Source organism: Alexandromys fortis, unplaced genomic scaffold (genome assembly GCF_014885135.2).
Source record: "Alexandromys fortis isolate MF-2015 unplaced genomic scaffold, M_Fortis_MF-2015_v1.1 scaffold_51, whole genome shotgun sequence".
Taxonomy (NCBI): Eukaryota; Metazoa; Chordata; class Mammalia; order Rodentia; family Cricetidae; genus Alexandromys; species Alexandromys fortis.
Window position 1 is genome coordinate 776,647 of NW_026067925.1, and position 18,068 is coordinate 794,714.

The window sequence follows — 18,068 nt, forward strand, 5'->3', positions numbered from 1 at the left end:
AATTAACTCAAAGCAGATTGACAAATGACCTTCCCACATCACAATCCACTTCATGAGCTAATGTGCGCACCATTTTATGGATAAGAAAGCTGTCTCACTGACTTTGTGACTTACCCTGGCTCACACAAGTCCCTGCACTTCTAATTTGTGATAGTCTGCATGTTTTGTTGGCCACATTTACCTCTAAAATGGAAAATTTAGTAGTGTACCTTTTTTCATTACAATGAGCACAAACCTGGACTTTCAGGTGCTTTGAGTAGCAATGTAAGTTTCATATTCATTAATCATTTGAGGAACAATTAAAGCTATATCAAAGATCCCAAGTAGGGTTTTGATGTTTTTCTGTTGATTTAGCAACTGCATACATGAATCTACGGATAATTTAATCATTGTCTGTGGGCCCAGAGCCCCTCAGTTTAAGGGGGAGGTTTATATTGCACAAATGAGATGGAGAGAGAGAGAGAGAGAGAGAGAGAGAGAGAGAGAGAGAGAGAGAGAGAGAGAGAGAACAGCTAGAGGTATCTGGAAGAGTCTAGAAAAAAGGAAGAAGTATACTGAAAAAGACTAGCAGACTGGACATGGCCAGGGCTTTCTGTGAGAGAGGGGAGAACAACCGTACATAGAGACTAGACAAAAAATGTTGTTAGAGGTTGCTTTTTGGTTCCCCAGATGCTCAACCCCAAAATAATCACACAGAAATTATATTAATTAAATCACTGCTTGGCCAATTACTTAAGCATAGTGTTAGCTAGTTCTTACATCTAGAATTAACCCAACTCCATTGTTTTATATTTTACCAGGAGGTTGTAGCCAACCAGCTAAGTTTCAGTGTGTCTCCAGCAGCTCCATGGCTTCTCTCTGATTCCTCCCTTCTTTCTCCCAGCATTCAGTTTAGTTTCCCCCACCTAGCTTTGTTCTACCCTATCAGACCAAGCCAGTTTTCTTTATTCATTAACCAATAAAAGCAACACATAGACAGAAGGACCTCCCATAAGAAAACATACTAAGAGAAGCAGGAGCAGAGCTGAGACAACACAGTGAGAATAGCAGGGTTATAAAGAGGATGAGTAACTGGGAGGAGGAAAGCCTGTAAACTGGAGGAAGTTTGGGGAGGGGAAGTTAGACTTCCTTCTGGAGTTTGGGGAGTTGGAGTTTTCTTTGGCACTGACACAAATGTGTTTCTGTAATGAGTAGTACCGTGAGGTCCCCCACCCCTCAAATACTCCTCAGTCAGGGTTAGTTCTTGCAAAACCTTTTACCTTAGCACTGGTATTTTGACTATAAATATTATTATGATAGAATATCTATCAGGCACTTAATTATAGTAATACATGTCACATCCAAAAGTTACCCTACCCTGCTCAGAAAAAGGGGGGCCCACTAACTCCATCCAAAATTGGGTCTAGGCCCAGCTCAATCTGGACTATTGGAAGGTTTCTGGTGGTTAGATAAAAGTCAGCATTCCTCAGGAACTTATCACTGGCAAAAGGGACTTATAACTCAATTGACATGTACCTGTGGCTACATATGAAAGTCCTCGCTGGTCTCCAGGCTCCCTCAGTTCCTACTCACGAGTACTGTTACATGTTTCACAGCTCATGCCAGCTTCCTCAGGCTCCCTTCATCCCAGATAGTCATTATTCTCTCTCCCTCCCTGCTTCCCTCTCTCCTCTCTGTTCTATTCCTCTATTCTCTCTGTCTTGCTATCTCATGTTCTCTGACTATTCTCCCTTTTTCCACAGATAGCCCTAGCCATGTCCAATATGCTTTTAAAACTACTCTTTGGTCTGCATATTTTCTCTTCAACTACAACAAAAACCTTCCCTTGAACCATACTATGGAGCAGCCAGTGCATTGAAGTGAACAAACCCATTCCACAGAAAAGAATAGTACAGGTGTTTTACAGTCAAACTACCCTTGCAGTTTTTACCCTTGTGATTTTGGTGTAGACTCCAAATTCTTCCTCGTGTGAATTCTGTGAAATTGAAACAAGCATGCTCAAAAGTTAAGTTTATATTTTCATTCTGCTTTTAATTTTCAGCTATGGTTTATATTTTTCTGTTCCTGTTCTCTACTGTTACTTTTTAAAAAAAAAATACGATAATCTTTTAGAAAAGTTGTAATTCTTTATAAGTGGAATTTTAAACATACAATCCATAAACTCTATCTCCCTATGTTCAACTGTTTAAAGTTCTTGAGGGTCCTTAGTGTTAAGTTGGGAGCTTAGGCTCCAGCCCCTTGCATCTATCCTAGCCCCCTGACCCTGAGAGTTAGCACTCTGGATTCCAAATCCCAGCAGGCCAGCTCCTGACCCCTCCCTTGGGGTCAGGACCACTCCCAGGAATATTTAAGTGAACTCCCAAAAGAGGAACACTTGGTCTCTTTTCTTCCTCCCTGAGGTCGCACATTAGCACGCAGCTTCCCGGTTTCCCCTCAGGGCCACCTGAGAGAGCAGAACTCACATTAAACCTGGATATCTCTTAACTTGGCTTGTTTTGATTTGGCTTGATTGGGAATTTGCATCAGCGGAGAGCTCACGTTAGGAAATATTCCTAACACTTAGTGTACTTTTGTTTTAGATTTCTGCTACCAGTTTGTCGTGCCTTCTTATAGGGAAGATGGCCTTTATCTGAAAGATACCTGAAGCATTTTGCCACGTCTCTGAGATTGTTCCCCATCTCGGCCTCAGAGAAGTATTTCCTGTACATCTGCTACTTGGGATGTTCATTTTTTCCCTTGTGCCCTCGTCTAGGAAACAATAAACCTAATGGATGTCAAATATAAAATGGTTCCTGCACACCGAACACTAATCCTGACCTCTTGCCTGCATTAAGGTTCTTGTGTTTTCCTATAAGCTCTGGTGCAGCTCTACAATTTAACTCTGCTGCTCACGAGAAAACCGTGGCTTAGAATGATTACAGAGTTTTCAGAAGATGACATCATTTCTAAATGTCCGAGGATATGGAGCCAGATGCTGGACCAGTAAAGTGGATTTGGAGAAGGTACAAACTTGGAAACAGGTCACAGCAAAGTTGGAAAAGATGGAGGATAACATTTTCTTTCAAAAGTTTCTTCTAAGCTAGATTATATTGTCAGTTTTAAAAGTAGTATCCACCAGGGCTCTCCAGAGCCAAACAACACTCTACAGTAATATTTAGAATAGGAATATACACTGACTTTTGTGATTTTGGAAGCTAAGAACTCCTTTGAGCTCAGTGAATAAGCCAGTAGTGTAGTTCAGTTCTGATACCGAAAAATCAAGGAATCTGGTGGTAGAAATCCAGTCTGAGAGCTTGCAAGAACAGATGTCTTAACTCAAGCAGTCAGTCAGGGAGCTACAGGGCTAAATCCTGCCTTCCTCCTTTTGTCCTCTATAATCCTTCAAGGGATGATGACAGTCACTCTGTGGGGAATCATGTACTTTGCTGACTACACAGATTCCAACGTCGCCAAATTCATCCAGCAACACTCATAACACCTTCCAAGTTAAAAAAAAAAAAAGTAAGCCATGTTCCTCATGCCATCAAACTGAGATAAAAAGAAACATCACAGGATGGAACTCTAATCTTTAAAACCCCTAAAATCTTACCTGCTGAGGCAGGTCAACATGTAAGAGTACCCAACATCAAGCCCTAGAACTCACATGTAGATAGGAGAACCAACGCCAGCAAGTTATCCTTTGACCTCCACATACATGGCACGGCACACACACACACACACACACACACACACACACACACACACACGTACACACGCACCCCTAAAGCTTCAATTCCTGAATAGTTTTCTTTTAACTGGAAATGTCCTCTGATAAAGTCATCCAAGCTGATAATAAATTATTTCAGAATGATATATTTAAAACTATATTATTAGAGATAAAAACAAGATATTTTAAACCAATTTTAAGCTCTCCCCACCCCACAGTTAATGCTGGAGCATGCCGGTGGCTGGAAAGGGGGAAGTTATTGGATTCCTACCGTTTCACCTTCTCTGTGGTTACTTCCCACAGTTTGTCTTGCTCTGTAGAGACCCCACTTAGAATTCCTCATGGAAATTTCTTAGACTACAGGTAAGCTTGCCAAACTACTGCAGTGTCCAAACATTTCTCCCTCGCGTGGACTCACTTCAGGTCTGACCACCTCATCAGCATGCAGGAGTCCAGACCTCATAAGTGACCAATAAGTGTCTCCGACTTCACAGGGCGTGCAACCACCATTTCCCCTGACATCTCTCTTGAGAAGCGGCTGGGTGAGTAAAGACCTGAACTTTTCAGAGAGAAAGGACTGAGTTCTCTTCTGCACCAGCACTTACTGGAGGAACACTCAGTGGGTTTGTTAAAGAAAAGGAAACAGAAGTTCGAACTCGGTGTAGAGGGAAGAACAAGGCGGGCAGTGGTTGTCCAGAGTACTTTGCAACTATCACCATGACCCACCATTTGGTCTAAAAGGGGGGATCTAGGAAGCAATGTGGGGTGTTCAGCAATGAACTGAGGCTGGTGACTCAGCATTCACTGTCCCTGGTTCCTGGATGCCTTTCTTCCCTAGAAGGAGTAACATGACATCAGCATTTCCCTTTCTCTAGGGACAATTGCCAGTAACGAGCAGGTCAGAAAACTGTGTGGTAAGGAGTAGTAGGAAGCACTGTAACCCCAACAAGAATGATTTCAAAAGTGCTGTGAGGGGAGTCTGTGATGTAGGGGCTCTCAGTAAAGTACTCTTTGATAGACAGGGAGAGGCCAGTCAGTGGAGACTGGCCACCAAAGAGGAGGATCTCCACATCACATTGGCTCTGGGGTCTGATGGCAGGAGTATCAAGTAAAAAAGAAAGATGCTTAAAGAGGAAGTCCACAGCATCTCTCAATTCCCAAACGTCATTGCTCTGAGGTGATTCTGAAGGGGGAGGTACTGGTGTGTGGTGAGGACCTTGGAGTGGGTAATCTCACCCCAACAGATGAGGTAAGAACTGAGTAAAGCCTAGGCCTGAATCTGAGCCAGGTCTCCTCTCATCCAGTTTCTTAACGGTTCTCTTTTTATCACAACTCTCTGGGCCCCACCACACACACACACACACACACACACACACACACACACACACACCAACAAAAAGACTTACTGGTCAGCTGACCTGCCCAGTTCCTGTATCAGATACCTGCCCCCTCTACCTCCATCCCTCGAGGGCTTCCTCATCTTACCCAGCAGGGTAGACACAGGGGTATTTTTTCCCAGTGTTTTCCCCAAACCAGTTTTAGATTCTGCAACTAGGTCTCCTAGGAGATGCTCAGAATTGGGGAAATTTTGTACTTTCATTTTGTTTCTGTGGGGTTTTTTTTTTTCGTATCCAGATAAATGCGCTCATCATGTGCCCCATTTGATGATCTAGTCCATCCCTCAGTAACTCTTTTCTGCCTGGATAGCTTGTGTAATGGAGGGCTTTTAGTTAGAAGTCATGTTGAAGATAGTCATTGACTGGGAAATCAAGATGGACAGAGGCAACAGCCCCAGATACTGACTGGCAGCCAGGCAACTTGGCCACTGGCAGCCACGAACTCTCAAGAGAAAGAGAGAAGAGTAGCAAGTCTTAGAAGTCAGACTGTCTTTGCCTTTAAGAGTTGGAGATTGGAATTGGGAAGATGGCTCAAACAATAGAGTGCTTGTCATGCAAGCTTGTGAGCCTGAGTTTGGATCCCTGACACCCACATAAAAGCCAGGAGCAGTGTGCCTATAACCCCAGTGCAAGCAGCAAGGGGACAGAGACAAACAGATCCCAGGGCCTTGCCAACTAGCCAGTCTAGCTGAAACAATTAGCTCCTGGTTCAGTGAGAAACCCTGTCTAAAAATATATAAAGTAAATAAACATAGATGAATACACCTGACATTGATCTCTGGACTCCACTTGTATATATGTATGTGACTGCACCTTCATACACACATGGAAAGCACACACACACACACACACACACACACACCTAATCAAAAATAAAGAATTAGAGATGACCTCATTGCAAAGCCCATTTTAATTGTGGGAGAAGCTGTTCTCTGTACAGTCCTCCTTAATTTGGGGGTAAGGCATCGCGTAACCAAAGGGAAGGAAGTGATGCTGTACCATAGACAAGGGAGTCTAGGAATGGGAAACCATACATTCCCAGGATTCTCCTGCTGTTTGTACTAGAAGACATATTCAATAGACAATAAGTTATTGACCATCATGATCCCAAAGATTGTCTAGCCCATTCCTGCCTAGCATACTCTACTGAAAATGGTATCGATGAAGAGAGAAAGCATAGATGTAGAGTTAGATGATTCAGGATCTCTCATCTCTCTCTGTCTCTCTCTCTGTCTGTCTCTCTCTGTCTGCTTCTCTCTGTGTGTGTGTCTCTCTCTCGTATGTGTGTGTGTATGTGCATGTGTAACAACTCTTAGACCTCCATCTATAAAATAGGAAAATCATACCTGCTTCTTATTATTATATGGAATAACAAATATGGAGGCCCTGAACCAGCAGGGACTTCAGTTAGTGGCATTTCTTTCCTTTCTAACTTCTTAAATCTTCAAAGAATAATAAGTATATTCCAGAAAAAGAGAAAACACCCTTTACCTGGAGTCTGGATATTCGGATTTGGCCTAGATCCAGTTTTATACCCCCACTAGCTCTGTCTGCTCCCAAGACTGTCGTGAGGATAAAATAACATAGTAAATGTGTTGGCTTCAGAAAAGTGACTTTGTGAATACAAGGTGTCCCCGACTGTGTGTCTTTCCACGATGGTCGGATCTCCCGCGTGTGCTCCCTTCCACTGAAAGGAGTTGCTCTGCACAGAGCTACAAAAATTTGGAGAACTTTGAATTAGCCACGTTGCCTATCTTAATTATGATTTCTATTGCCGTGAAGAGACACCATGAGCATAGCAGTTCTTATAAAGGAAAACATTTAATTGGGACTGTCTTATAGGTTCAGAGGTTTAGTCCATTATCATCACAGCACAAAGCAGAGAGGCATGCAGGCAGTCATGGTGCTAGAGAAGGAGCCGAGAGTTCTTCTTCCAGATTGGCAAGCAGAGGGAAGACAGAGTGAGCCACTGGGCCTGACCTGAGCTTCTGAAACCTCAAACACACTTTCTCCAGCAAGGCCACGTGTTCTAATTCTTTTAAATAATGTCATTCCCTATGAGCCTTTGGGAAGGGGGTCATTTTCTACCAACACATTGTCCAAGACCTTAATAGCTTCCTGAGGAAAGGGTGTAAAAACCAGAGGTGCTAAACAACAGCAAGGAATCTGTCTTTGAGACACAGAGGGCAGCTGCACGTATGAACTCATAGGGATTATAGCATCATACATAGAATCTGTGTAAACACAGGCAAGACCAAGTCTCAACTGGGAGATGAGAGCGGGGCACAAAATCCCACCACTAGCCATGGACGTGTTAACAGTTGTCAGCTTCTGGAAGAGGGAGGGACAATCTTCTCTGAGACTGCTGTCCCTGGTAAATCAGCCGGGTTCCAGTGGAAGACCACATACCCAAGAATGTTTGAGCAACACAAAACGGTTTCAATGGGTTGAAGAAGAAAGGATGCCAAGTTGGGTGAATGTCCTTGGAAGAATGAGGAAGCACAAATATGATTTAAAAAAAAAAAGTTCACAAAGAACTAATAATTTTTTTAAGAAAGAAGAAGAAGGTTCATTCTGGAAGGATGAAGTAAACATGAAGCAAACATCTGAAGAGGAGGCAGGGCTTGGTAGAAGCACACAGATGGAGCACACATTCCAGTAGCTGTGCAACTCAAGGACCAAGATCATTTTTGAAAACTCTGACTTAATGGCCAGGTGTGGTGGCACACACCTTTAATCTCAGCCCTCAAGAAGCAGAACTAGGTAAATCTGAGACCAGCCTGGTCTATATAGTGAGTTCCAGGTCAGCCAGAACTATATAGTAAGACCCTGTCTCAAAAACCAAACCAAAACAAACAAAAAACAAGACAAATGGAAAAGGAGGAAAAGAAGGAAGGAAACTAATCCATGTCATTTGCTGATTTCTACGGTATCAATTTCACATGTGGCCAATTTCTAGCTTCCTCAGTGATGACACTGAGTGTCGAGCTGGGAACATGCCGTACCTAATTCACCACTGCGAAGTTGGTACTGGAGGAAGGAGGGGGAAAGCAAAGAGAGCAAAGGATCACTTTTCCTCTATCCCCAGCTCTTTCTACCCTCAGGCCTTCGGAGAGGCCAAGAGTAGAGCACTGTGATTGTGACAATGGATTCTAAAAGCATCAGCCTGAGGACCAGCGAGATGGCTCAGTGGATAAGGGCACTTATTCAGGCCTGGAGCCCACATAACGGAAGGAGAGAACTGATTCCTAAGGATTGTTCTTAGACCTCCGCATGTACAACTGTGTCAGGCACACACACACACACACACACACACACACACACACACACACACACTCATCTTTCAAAATCTCCTTGTGAGCCCCGATCATAGCATTTTCCAATGTTCTGTTCATACAGTAAATTCTTTCATAGCAGAAACTTATATGTAAGCTCTAAATTGAAAACAGCACCAAACTAGCTTGATCCTGCCCCTTTGTGCTCATCAGAGAAATAGACTATTAGCCAGTGGTCCACTCTTCTCCCTCCCCCCACCCCCCTTTGTTTTTTTTTGTTTGTTTGTTTGTTTTTTTGAGATAGGGTTTCTCTATAGTTTTGGAGCCTGTCCTAAAACTCGCTCTGGTCCACTACTGCCCACCCCGTCAGTCTGTGACTGTAGCTCCCGGTTTGACTTGCAGGGGTGTTCAATGAGGCCGTGGGACACAGAAGATCTATTATCTCATTGAAGGCTAGTTACAGAACTTGAGCTCTGAATTATCTCATCTGTAGGTAGTCTGCCTAAAGTCTCTTTCCTTAGGACCCAAGAAGAGTTACCAGTCAGATCTACTCAGAGAACTTGTGACACCCATTTCCTGGAAACAGTTTAGAAAAAGGAGGGTGGGGAGGGATCACATTTCTGGCCCAAACCAGAGTTTGACTGAAGTGACTACACAGCTCCTTTCCTGGCTCCCAGAGGTCCAGACACCTGACAGGTTTCTCAAGAACGACGAAGTGATTTAAGCCTGATCAGATATGAGCAATCCTTGAGACTCAAGAAAAAAAAAAAGAAGAAGAAGAAGAAGAAGAAAAAAAAAAAAACCCCCGCTTAGTTAAGACAGGAAGCTGGCTCAGGAACTCGGTGGTTCCTAGTGTGTAGAGTTGACAGCAGAGGCAGCACTATCTGATCAGAGCCTCCACCGGGCAACCGTGAGCAGCTGCCCGGCTCCCAGACAGGCACCGCGTCCCTCTCTTGGCCGGCTAATGGAGCCCAACAGGTCCCTCTTTGGGGGCATACTTCTGCTTCTTTCTCTGGCTTTTGAACTGAGCTACGGAACAGGTGAGTGTCCATTTGTTTAAGGGTTTGAGTCCTGTGCTTAGCAATTTGGGATCAACAGAGCTTCAGGGATAGAGGAGACATAAGCTGGGCAGTGCGGTTCGGTTGCCTCTTCCTTAAGGAGTACCTCTGGGTTTCTACTGTGTCTTTCAAAGAGGAAGAAACTTGTGTGTTCCTCGAGCCTCCGGTTCCAAGGATTAGCCCCACCGACACTAGTTTCTAAGGAAACCAGAAGCCAAAGTCACTGGCTACATCCACAATCCGCCTCTTGGTGTAAGGGACTCAGGCTGAAGTTCCGAGTGGCTGATTTGGGGTGTCTTTCTGGCAAAGACACAGGCTAGGGAATAGAACTCTGGAAGACTTGTCTTCCATCCCTGCGGAGATTCTCACACATACCCCAGCAGACAAAAGAGAACATGGTCCAGCGTAGAGCGACGGTGGCAGAGGGAAACAGGTACAAGTGAGAAACCTCAGACCTTGGGTTCAGAGTCAGCGGCTGAAGTGTGGTCACACTTTCCCATAAGAGATGATTCCAAAGCAGCAAGAAGGGAAGAGGTTGGGAGTTTTGGAGCCCAGGGCTGGTTATATGCAAATCGAGAAACTTCTGGTCAAAGAAGCTGCTGCAGTGGGGCCCAGTGGACAGCTAAGTTAAAGGAGTCAGACTTCTCTCCCATCCCGCTGATTCCTTCCAAGGCGAGATACTGTTTCCTGCTGAGTGGGTCGAAGCTATAAGGAGAGGTATTGGGAGCACCAGAGCTAAGAGGGATACTGGACTGACCGTGTGAGTGGAATGGGCAACCCCATGTTAGGACCTGATCAGTCTGTGGGAGACAGCCTGGCATGGGGATGGCTCTAGGGAAGGGATGGGAAAATCCTGAGGCCTAAAGCGTTTGGCCTTAGCGTTTTGGCCTTGGCGTTTTCATAACTGCAAATACATTATGGACTTTTCTAAGAAAAGCCCTTGCATGTGCCAGGGATGTGGGGTGCTGTAAGTGGAATCTCTTGTTCAAGTCTCGGATGAGGGGGCCCTTGCTTAGACTCATTTTGAGAGCTTAGATCACCAAACCAAGCATCTCCGTAGGTAGAGCTAAGCCTTCCTCACTGTATCCTGTCTGAACCCCACCATACTTGGTGACTAATAACTATGGGATGAATATTTGCTTTTCTGCTTGGATAGCCTTGCCTGTGACAGCTCAGGTGTAGCTAACAAATGCGCTGCTGAAGGGTGAGAGCTCACTTGTTGGTGAGTGGCAGTCCAGTCCCAGAACACATACATGTCACCCCACTTGGCAACTCTTCTTTCCTTCCATTCTGTCTACTAAAAGTGGTTCAATTTTTGTCAGTCTTCTATTTTTAAATGTGTACTCTTTTGTGAAACCCCAATAAAACTCAAATAGAAGTGTTTTGCAAATGAGACAGATCAGTCTCGTCAGAGCAACCCAGCGAAGACGCTTGACTCTTGTAAAAATCAGCACCTTCTCATTCCAGCTCAATTTTCAGTTCCCAGTGAGAACTGTAGAAAGCACAAAGCCCACATGTCCCTTCCCGGATATAACAAATTCTCCCAAATGACATCCACATTGAACATCACCTGCTTATTTTTATTTATTTATTTTTTTAATTTTTTAATTTTTTATTTATTTATTTATTTATTAAAGATTTCTGTTTCTTCCCCACTACCCCTCCCACTTCCCTCCCCCTCCCCCAATCAAGTCCCCCTCCCTCGTCAGCTCAAAGAGCAGTCAGGGTTCCCTGCCCTGTGGGAAGTCCAAGGACCCACCCACCTCCATCCAGGTCTAGTAAGGTGAGCATCCAAACAGGCTAGGCTCCCACAAAGCCAGTTCATGCAGTAGGATCAAAACCCAGTGCCATTGTCCTTGGCTTCTCAGTCAGCCCTCATTGTCCACCATGTTCAGCGAGTCCGGTTTTATCCCAGGCTTTTTCAGCTCCAGGCCAGCTGGCCTTGGTGAGTTCCCAATAGAACATCCCCATTGTCTCAGTGTGTGGGTGCACCCCTTGCGGTCCTGAGTTCCTTGCTCTCTCTCCTGGTGCTCCTGATTTGGACCTTGAGATTTCTGTCCGGTGCTCCAATGTGGGTCTCTGTCTCTGTCTCCTTTCATCGCCTGATGAAGGTTAATATTCAGGAGGATGCCTATATGTTTTTCTTTAGGTTCTCCTTCTTATTTTGCTTCTCTAGCGCCTGCTTATTTTATACAATGTCTATATAGCATCTTGACTTACATTCAAGAGCCATAGCAAAGAGTATCCAGGTAAATAACTGCAAGGTAAACTTTTCTGCCTTTTTCTTCTATAGTTTCCTGGGAGTCATTTTTAATTTCTTTCCCTTAGAGAAGACAGATATATTGTGCATATGTCACAATGTTAGTATTTATTAGGCTCTCAGGAAGCCTTTTAGTCTTTACAATGGAGAGAGCCCAGGCTGTGGTTTCTGCAAAGCCAGCCCCAGGTTTTTTCAATTCATTGTGCACATTAATTTGTCTAACAATATCATTTTTGTTGATCTCTGATACTGCTCTTCCCCTCATCATTCCTGCCAGAACATTATGATTCTCATCTACATGGGCCATTAACTCCCAATTCACAGACATTTTCATACCACGTGCCTCATGTTTCCATGAATGCTTGAATTGGATACAAATGCCAAGTTCATGTTCGGAAGAATCCACACCAAAGACCAAATATGCAGTCACATCGTATCTAGAAATCAGTTGTCTCAGATCCTGCAATTTATCAATGTATCAAACTATATCTCATTTATAGAGCAATTTTGGGTCATATCCATGTTGAACAGAGATTGCTTACACCCCTTACCCTGTATTTGCATAGCCTCGTTGTCAGTATTGGCCACTATGGGGATATATGAATCATGATGGATGACTCTCCCAAAATAAGGTGCTTTTGTCTTCCATGTGGGTCTTTCCCACATCCTCCATACATGTTGAGTAAGAGATAAGGGACAAATGCCTGGGTTCTAGGCTTGACCCGACCCAATGCAGCTATTCCATGCCAGTATATGGATCTAGATATTTCTTCAAAAAAAATAATTCCATGATATAAAACCTCACCTTTCTTTATCTGTAACATTGAAACAGAGTTCAAAGCAAAAGGGATTCAGTTAGTTATAGACTGACTTCTAAAGATTCTATTCAGCACTGATCTACTGAGTGTATCTGACTCTACCAGACAAGGTATAAGGAAAAGAGGAAAATGAGCAATCACAGCCTCTGACAGGCACCTGACATGATGCTCAGTATGTGAAAGCCCATTTAAAAATTATTGTTGAGGGCTGGAGAGATGGCTCAGAGGTTAAGAGCACTGAATGTTCTTCCAGAGGTCCTGAGTTCAAATCCCAGCAACCACATGGTGGCTCACAGCCATCTGTAATGAGATCTGGTGCCCTCTTCTGGCCTGCAGGCATACATGGAGGCTAAACACTGTGTATATAATAAATAAATCTTTAAAAAAATTATTGTTGAATAAATAATAGTAGAAAATACTACACACTTGCTTTATACAAGACATTGTGCTAAGCGTTTTATCATCGAAGTATCATACCAACCCACACCATCACCAACAGTGAGATTATCATCACCGTCATTAGTACTATTACAACTTTATAAATGAGGAAAGATAAGCAGAGTACATTAACAGTCTCTGTATACTCTGTATGTCAGGGAATGAAACCGGATAAACTTCTGTTTGAGAAGTGGGAAGAATGATACAGTGAGTGTATTTAGGTCCCGAGAGGAAAACTAGAATACAATATCTATAATTGAAGGGTATGTGTTGAATTAAAACTAACTGAAGCATAGCAAATGTCAAAAGTTGAGAGTCAGTAGGTTACCGGAGAATGTAGAAAGCACATATGCGAAGTGAAATCTGGAAAGTAGATAGAGACTGTTTTTAGCATACAGGTTTTTGTTTGAATCCTTCAGTTTATTTAGGCAAGAGTTGCAGTTGCATGTGTGTCCCTAAAACTTCAACAGAACAAAAGAGATTAGATTGAAGACGCCTTCTTTCTATAATCCTTGCTGCAGATAACACTCCTGCCAGTTTTTGCGTTCTCTTTCAAATAGAGAGGTTGGTTTCTGCTAGGGTTGGGGAAGAGTGTTTTAGACAGAGATCCAAACACAGAGCTAGAGAGATTCAAGTGCTTGGGGGAACGGCAACGGGTCTGTCATAGCCCAAAGCCAGCAGTGTGTGACTGAGGAGCTTCTAAATCCTCACCTGGAAAGTGGAGACAAATCCTGTCTCTCCTCCCACATGGGGGTGCTACAGAGATGAAATAGATTTCATTTCGAATGTGGAAAGAGAAGCACTTAGACTCATCTTGTCATTCATTCATTCATTCATTCAGCCCACTTCATTTTATTCATTCACTTTGACAACAAGGATTTTCTGGGCTTCCCCTGTGTCCCAGGTACCTCTTAGACACCACAGTAAATCAAAGATATAATCCCTGTTCTGGAAAGATTCTAAGTGTGTGAGGATGACAAGTGCTAAACTTGCTAAAACTGTGATGCAGTTAAAACTAGTTAAATCTGCGTGAAGGGGTGATGCAAAGTGAGATGGAGGCGTGTGGCAGGAAAGCTACCTGAAGCCCCGAGTCCAGGAAGTCTTCCCTCATTAAAAGGAGTCAAGGTGAAGACCTGAAGGGTGGAAGGAACTGGTCGGGCAAAGGGTGGTGCAGACTTTCAAGCTGAGAAATGATGGGTGCTGATAGTCTGAGCCACAAAGCCCCAGCACTCTCAGCACCGTGGGATAGGGATATTTACCTGATATCTAGGCTTAAAATCAAACCTTCAACAAGCTATTTTTTTCCTTTCTGAGTCTGCATTTATAGCTAGAATTGCAAAGCCTGTCTCTTTTATACAAAAAAAAGAGAAAGAAAGAAAGAAATAAAGAGAGAAAGAAAGAAAGAAAGAAAGAAAGAAAGAAAGAAAGAAAGAAAGAAAGAAGAAAAGAAAAAGAATGTAGCAAGATGCTAAAGACATCTATAAAATATCAGAATAAAGTCAAAAAAAATAAAGTTCTGGGGTAGAATCCCACCTTGTGAATGGGTTAGCTAAATCCTGCAAATTTCAGGCCACGGTTCACCTGCCCTGTGTGAATCACTCCACCATCAAAGCAGAGTTACCCACGAAGGAAAGTGAGTCGGTGTGAAGAGCACAAATGTTTCCTCCCAGCCTCTTCTAGTAAACAGGGCTGACTGAATCACAGGCTCGCTGGAAAACCTTCATCAGGCAGTAGGATGTTTCAGGAACAGAGACTCGACGTGAAAGGTTCTACAGCCCCACTGTGTTTCCACTTGCGCGAGGTGGGGATGACCTCAAGCACCCTCCAGACTCAGCAGTCATGGGAGCAATTACATCATTATTCTCTGGGTGTTTGGGTGTTAGGGTCTCCTGGTGAAGTTTTGGTTCCACTCATTGTGCATGCAAATCATGAAGTCTGCCTTCATCTGCCCCATTTCTTTCCTTTCACCCTCTCTCCTCTACCTCCTTCATATATTTGGCTACTTTCTACGTCGGCCTTACCTTACTTTTCTCTTCTTTCTACCTCTTCTGTATTCTGAAAACACACACACACACACACATAACCCTACCAGGTCATATGATAGGAAAGGTTGTATAGGAGGCATTTGGAGAGTGAAGTATCAGCAACGGTCTTATGGGTAAATTTCCCCATTTTCCCCTTCTTCTCCCTATCAAAATTAGTTTAAAATGTCAACAGTATGGTAGCGATTCTGTTTTTTAAAATCTCATATCTCTTTCAGAAGTAGCATTTAGGATCTCTTCCCCCGAAATGGACATACATTCAGAGGTCCGCGGATGGCTCTCAGTCTTCCCTCTTTGCAGTTCATATATTTAGGACTCAGGACATCACTACTCTGGGTACATTTTTACAGTTCAGGTGTGAAGCATCAGAGGAGCTGTGTCGTCTGGAGTTGTCAGGCATTTCTCAGTGTGGCCGGAAGGAAGGCCAATGAGCTTCCCAACATACCCCTGTAAAAGTAGCACTAAGCAACCACAGTTCATCTAACTGAGCCACAGGGCGAACACTGTTGTTAGAGGAAATATTAGCAATGCCCCAAAGACCAACTTCCTCGTCACCTAACCTACTTTCCTGTAGCAACCATGCATCAACCATTCTCATCCTGACTTTAGCCCATGTAGACTGTGTCTTCTTCCCCACCCCCACATCACTAGTCTTTAATTAATTTGTGCTGCGCCATTTAGCAGGCAGTGTAGGGATTTCAGAGCACATTGATATCAAGACAATTTTAGCCGATTTACCCAATTTTCCAGTAGTTCAGCTTTACCACAATTGAGAGGGGGTCTCTTCTAGATCGACCCGTCGCAGAAGCAGGTGTTTTTATTTTACCCTTTTGAATCTCTTATCAGCTAGAACAATCTATGCTCATTGAGTCATGTGCTCCAATCATGAACAATAACTCATGGTTAAATTCAGTTATATACATATTAGGCTAAGTTAAGAGGTCTGCCAGGGTAATATGACCTTCTTGTCATTCAAACAGATATTTCAGAGTCTCTCTGTGCCAAGCACTGTGTCAAGCTGTCAGATATACACAGTGCAGAAAGGTTCTTTCTCTGGAGAAGACTGTATTCAAGTGGGGCAGATAGCAATAAAATGAACGAACGGGCACCGAAACACCCGGCAGCAACAGCAAGAGCAATAGGCAGGGGGGCTATCCTGGTACTCTGTCCGAGGAGGCCTCTCCAAAGAAAGCATCCTCTGAGCAGGCACCCAAAATCAAGTGAGGAGCTGAGCTGTTCTGGTACATAAGGGAAGAGCTTTCCAGAGAGAAGCAGCACATACCAAGTCCCAGAGGCAGTAATGTTCCTGATGAGGTCAAAGAACGGGAAGCTACCTGATCATAGCGCTGTGAAAACCCAGAGAGTGAGCCGGGGATGGATTAGGAGCAACACCGGGTTTTCAGTGAGCAGAGTCAGTAACTGTGAACTTGTGAGTGCTAGAAAGCCCTGGAAGATTAAAAGTGGTAGAAGAAAAGAAAAGAAATTAGACATGGTTTTAAAGAATCTCTCTGTCCATGGTACAAATGCTGGGAGACAGGGGTAGCAGCTGGGCCTGTGCTGGCGGTGGTAGAAAGGAATGGCATGGGAGCGCTTCTGTGTCAGACCCACATGGAAATTAGAACCAGCAGGATGGTCTGTCAAGACCAAATGTGGAGTGTGACAAAGGGCAGACTCAAGAACTCTCCAATGTTCTGGCCTGAGAAACTGGACAAATGGTCATGCTTGAGCAGAAAGTTCTTTGCTAAAGTCAGATGCCATCTAAACCTCTAAGGACACATCTATGTAGGCAGTAGATATTAGGCAGTGAGCAGATTAGTCACAATTCGCAACTGTAAACACTGCCGAGATACGTCAAACTGTGCAGCGACGTGAGAAGCTGAATAGGTGTAAATAAGGGAGAGAAGGAAGCCTGAGCCCAGGCATAGTCTGATATTTAGATATCTGAAAAAAACAGAAGTTTCCCCCAAGGAAACTAAGAATGATAAAAGAGCAAAATTGCAAGTCAGGGAAGTGTAGTATCTCGGGGACCAGTGCAGGCAGTGTTCAAAGGAGGGAAGATGAACTATGTCGAATGTTCCTGAGAAACACTTAAGACGATGATGGAGAATTAATTGAGTTCAACAGACTAATCTTGTCGAGTGAGATTCAATGAGACTTGGAGAAGAATACTTGTTTGGAGTGGGCATGGGGGAAACTGGACCAAGAAGTAAAAGCAGAAAACATAAACAGGCAGGCAAGGACCTTCCAAAAGAAAATGAAATGGCCAAGTGGCTGAAGATGAACCTGGGATCAGAGGAGAATTTTTTTTTTTAATGAGGGCAATTAAGTGTTTGTATGTTTGCGTTGGTGAAAGAAATCCAGAAGGCAGCTGATAATGCAGGGGGCACGGATTACAGAGGCAAAACTTGGAAGCACACGAGTGGTCCTTGAGGGGTGAGACTAGCCTTGGATGGGAACACAGGTCATTCCTCCAGGGAGACAGATCAACTGGGATTACCAGAGATTGACATTTGCTTTCCAGTTCTTCTATATTTTTTCAGTGAAACAGAAAGGGCGGTCACCCCTGCGAGGGGAGGCAGAAGGCAGGCTGTGGGTTTGAGCGCAGCGGAGGTATTAAATAGTCAGCACTGGTATCCCTTATTTTGGTTTTTGTGGCTTTTTTTTTTTACACCCCTCCCATTTTTGTTGATTCAGCTTTTTTTTTTCAAAAGGGAAATAAAATAATCTCTTACCATTACCATTATTAATTGTCTCAGGGATTTTTGGAGAACTGGGATTCCATTGGACATGAAGTACACATCCTCCCTAATTTCCGTAGTCCTCAGACCCTTCTTTGCTTCTCACCTGACTTGGTGTTTCTGGAACTACGGTCCTCTGGGCTCCTTTTTACTGTTACCCACTCTTCACCCTGCATACTGAGTGCTGGGAAGGACCTTGGCAGAGAAATTATAGGCTGAGATTCTTGTCCCGGCACTGCCACTTACTCTGTGACATCAAGGGAGTCATTTACCTACTTCTGCATTCTGTGCCTACCCTGTTAGGTCTGAATTGGCAGGACCCTGGTGTAAGTAAGT

General features: G+C 43.8%; 1 protein-coding gene across 1 annotated transcript in view; it reads left to right on the forward strand.

Annotated features, from left to right (window-relative positions):
* Positions 1-9,273: 9,273 nt before the first annotated feature.
* Slamf1 (signaling lymphocytic activation molecule family member 1) overlaps positions 9,274-18,068 on the forward strand; it is a 35,218-nt gene continuing 26,423 nt past the window's right edge. Inside the window, exon 1 of the mRNA XM_050143101.1 lies at positions 9,274-9,418. Coding sequence (XP_049999058.1) covers positions 9,343-9,418 — 76 coding nt within the window. The 5' untranslated portion in view covers positions 9,274-9,342. The remainder of the gene's footprint in view (positions 9,419-18,068) is intronic.